Raw genomic sequence first — 4,294 nt, forward strand, 5'->3', positions numbered from 1 at the left:
AAAGCAAATACTGTAACAAGAGACAAAAATACTATATACTAACAGAGGGGACAATACAACAAGAAGATATAACAATTGTAAACATTTATGCATCCAACATAGAAGCATCCAAATACATAAAATAGTTAATAACAAACATGAAGGAACTAATTGAGTTTTTAACTTTTTTTTTTTTTTTTTTTTAGGTTTTGCCAGACATTTTAATGTTAAAGGTTAAATTATTTTTACATGCAAGTAGTGTGACGTTTCCCCCACATGGGATCACTGATTATAAAAAGATGACATATCACACAGGTTATTTGTCCTTTTTAATTGAAAAGCTAACAGACCATCTAGTTATATTTCCCCCAAAACCACAAACTGAGGAGTAACTGACTCTCTAGCCAACATAGTCAAAGGTGAGGATTAAAAATGCAAAAACAAGTCCTTAGATCCAATTAAAGGAGTCCTGCTACATACAGGTTCATCAATACCAGTGGCACTCTTTGATTCCAGGAAGCTGGAAGACATGCTAATAATCCCACTCAAAACATTTACCTCAAGTAGCCTTTTTCCAGTTTCCAACTCATGAATAAAGATAATACGTTGTTAATTCTAGTTCAGAAAACTTTTTGCAACTTGTTTTATTTACAATGCCAACTTTTAAAAGGTTATTAAACTAACGTTAACTGACAATAAACTAGGTGGAAAACATTTTACAGAGAGGGAAATCCCAAAAAGCCACCTTCTATAGCGAACCCACAGTTGAGTTTTATTCAGAGTGAAGAAACAAAAACTTTTGATCATACTGGAAGAAACTCAGCCATAAGTTTGGTATCTGTACTCAAACTACACATGCAAGGACAATATTCTGCTAAAACAACTGATTTGCTGCTGCGTTTGTCTACGGTTTGTCTAATATTAACAATTATAAACAGAGCAGTGCAACTAGTATTTGGAACAATCCTTACAGTGTTACAGTGTCAGGCATAACATTTCACTTCTCTTCACACCACTGGTTCTCTTTGCGTACCTGGGCTTCCTCTTCTTCAGTAAAATCATTTTTGATATTGAAGGTCTTGCGAATCTCCTCAGGAGTTTTCCCCTTGATCATATTGGCAACAGTCTTGCATGTAACATCAAGCAAACCTTTAATGTCTAAGTAGTTTGCAGCCAGAATAAGTTCAAAAAGTGTTCCTTGGTCAACTTTCAGGAATTCTTGGTCCCAAACAGGGATATCATCTGTTCGCTTTTCTTTGTTCTCATCATCCTCAGGAGGAGGGGGGTCATCCTTGTGGTGGGTGCACCATTGAATGACCTTTTTTAATATTGCTGCATTAACATTTGGTAGAGGAACTGGGTCATCATCTCCTTCGTCATCCATTCCCAAATCTTCCAACATGGTCTTGATAGTCACAGACTGTTTGGCAATTTCAACATCAACTTCAAATATCTCTCCATCAGAACTCTGCAACTTAATTGAAGGCATGGTGCTCGGTCTCAAGGAGACTGCGGGCCGGAGGGTGACAAAAACAGGGCAGGGCAGCCTCCGCTACGAGAAGAGAAAGGCAGAGCGAGTTTTTAACTTTTTGAGAAACAGAGAGACAGCATTAGTGGGGAACGGGAAGAGAGAGAGGGAGACACAGAATCCAAAGCAAGCTCTAGGCTCTGAACTGACAACACAGAGCCGAACACAGGGCCTTAACTCACAAACCGTGAGGTCATGACCTGAAATGAAATCAGACACTTAGCAGACTGAGCCACCCACAAGCTCCAAGGAACTAATTGATAATACAATAATAGTAGTGGACTTTCACTCCATTTATCATTGGACAGATAATCTAAAGAAAATCCCAAATAAACAACCTAAACTTACACCTAAAGGATCTAGAAAAAGAACAACAAATGAAACCTAAAATCAGCAGAAGGAAGGAAATAATATAGATTAGAGCAAAAATAAACTATAGAAACAAACAAATAAAAATAGAACAGAACAAAGAAACTAGAACTTGTTCCTTGAAAAAATTAATAAAACTGATAAACAGGTAGCCAGATTTGGCAAGAAAAAAAAAGTCCTCAAATAAAATCACAAATGAGAGAGGAGAAATAACAATCAACACCACAGATATCCAAAAAATTATAAGAGAATATTATGAAAAAACTACATACCAACAAATTTGACAACCTAGAAGAAATGGACATATTCTTAGAAATATATAACCTGCAAAACTGAAACAGAAAGAAATAGAAAATTTCAAATAGCAAAGTATTTGAATCAGTAAAAAAAAAAAAAAAAAAAAAAAAAAAACCTTCCATCAAAGCAAAGCCCAAGGCCAGATAGATTCAGAGGTGAATTCTACCAAAAATTTAAAGAGTTAGTACAAGTCAAGAAAAAGACTCTTAATTATAGAGGACATACAAATGGTTCCCAGAGAGGAGGGAGATGAGGGTATGGGTAAAAGGGTGATGGGGATAAGAAGTGTTCTTGTGATGAAAACAGGATGATGAATGGAAATGTTGAATTATACATTGTACACCTAAAATTAATATAACACTGTACATTAAGTAACTGGAATTAAACTAAAAACTTAAAAGTTAAAAAAAATACAGAGTTAATACCTATTGTTCTCAAACTATTCCAAATATCAAAAGGAAGAAAAAATTCCAAATTCATTCCATGAGGCCAACGTTACCCTGATATCAAAATGAGATAAAGACACCATTAAAAAAGAGAACTGAAGGTCAATATCCCTGATGAACATAGATGCAAAAATCCTCAGGAGAATATTAGAAAACCGAATCTAACAATATGTTTAACAAAAATTCTCCATGATCAAATAGGATTTACTCCTGGATTTATTCCCAAATCAATGAAGATGATACATTACATCAATAATAGAAAGGATAAAAGCCATACAATCATTTCAATAGATACTAAAAAAAGCATTTGACAACGTACCACATCCATTCATGGTAAAAACTCTCAACAAAATAGTTAGAGGGAACATATCTCAACATAATAAAGGCCATTGTGAAAATTTCACAGCTAACATCCTCTTAATGGGGGAAGAGTCTAAGCATTTCCCCTAAGATCTGAAACAAGACAAGGATGTCCACTCTTAATCACTTTTACTTGAAGTTATAGCCACAGAAATCACACAAAAAAAGACAATAAAGGTATCCATATCCATAAGGAAGAAGTAAAACTTTCACTGTTTGCACATGACATGATACTATGTAGAGAAAACCCAAAACACTCCACCAAAAAACTACTAAAACTGCTGAATTTAGTAAAGTCATAGGATACCAAATCATTGTACAGAAAATTATTTTATTTCTATACACTAACAATAAAGCAGCAGAAAAGGAATTCAAGAAAACACTTTCATTTATTTAGTAATATTTTAATTTTATTTTTTAAAATTTATATCCAAATTAGCATATAGTACAACAATGATTTCAGGAGTAGATTCTTAGTGCCCATTACCCATTTAGCCCATCCCTCCTACCACAAGCCCTCCAGTAACCCTGAGTTAATTCTCCATATTTATGAGTCTCTTCTGTTTTGTCCCCTTCCCTGTTTTCATATTGTTGTTTCCCCTCCCTTATGTTCATCTGTTTTGTTTCTTAAAGTCCTCACATGAGTGAAGTCATATGATTTTTCTCTTTCTCTGACTGACTAGTTTCACTTAGCATAATACCCTGCAGTTCCATCCATGTAGTTGCAAATGGCAAGATTTCATTCTTTTTGATTGCTGAGTAATACTCCATTGTATATATATATATATATATCACTTCATCTATGGTATATATGGATGAATATACATTCATCTATCCATGGACAGTTGGGCTCTTCCCATACTTTGGCTATAAACCATGGGGGTGCATGTGTCCCTTTGAAACAGCACACCTGTATCCCTTGGATAAATGACTAATAGTGCAAATGCTGGGTCATAGGGTAGTTCTATTTTTAGCTTTTTGAGGAACCTCCATACTGTTTTCCAGAGTGGCTGCACCAGCTTGCATTCCCACCAGCAGTGCAAGAGATCTCCTTTCTCCGTATCCTCACCAACATCTGTTGTTGCCTGAGTTGTTAATGTTAGCCATTCTGACAGGTGTAAGGTGGTATCTCATTGTGGTTTTGATTTGTATTTCCCTAGTGATGAGTGATGTGGAGCATTTTTTCATGTGTCAGTTGGCCATCTGGATGTCTTCTTTGGAGAAGTGTCTATTCATGTCTTTTGCCCATTTCTTCACTGGATTATTTGTTTTTGGATGTGGAGTTTGATAAGTTCTTTATAGATTTTAGATACTA

General features: G+C 35.3%; 1 protein-coding gene across 1 annotated transcript; it reads right to left on the minus strand.

The window, feature by feature from the left end:
- Nucleotides 1-291: 291 nt before the first annotated feature.
- On the minus strand, nt 292-1,555 carry LOC122483174 (S-phase kinase-associated protein 1). The gene has a single exon (XM_043579875.1). It carries the CDS (start codon nt 1,466-1,468, stop codon nt 977-979), a length of 492 nt encoding a protein of 163 aa, XP_043435810.1. The 5' UTR covers nt 1,469-1,555; the 3' UTR covers nt 292-976.
- Between the last annotated feature and the right edge of the window lie 2,739 nt (nt 1,556-4,294).

The sequence above is a fragment of the Prionailurus bengalensis genome, chromosome D1 (assembly GCF_016509475.1).
Source record: "Prionailurus bengalensis isolate Pbe53 chromosome D1, Fcat_Pben_1.1_paternal_pri, whole genome shotgun sequence".
NCBI classification, from domain to species: Eukaryota; Metazoa; Chordata; class Mammalia; order Carnivora; family Felidae; genus Prionailurus; species Prionailurus bengalensis.

Bases quoted from the DNA above. Each gene is read 5' to 3' on its own strand.
- LOC122483174 (XM_043579875.1), bottom strand. From the start codon at position 1,468: ATGCCTTCAATTAAGTTGCAGAGTTCTGATGGAGAGATATTTGAAGTT.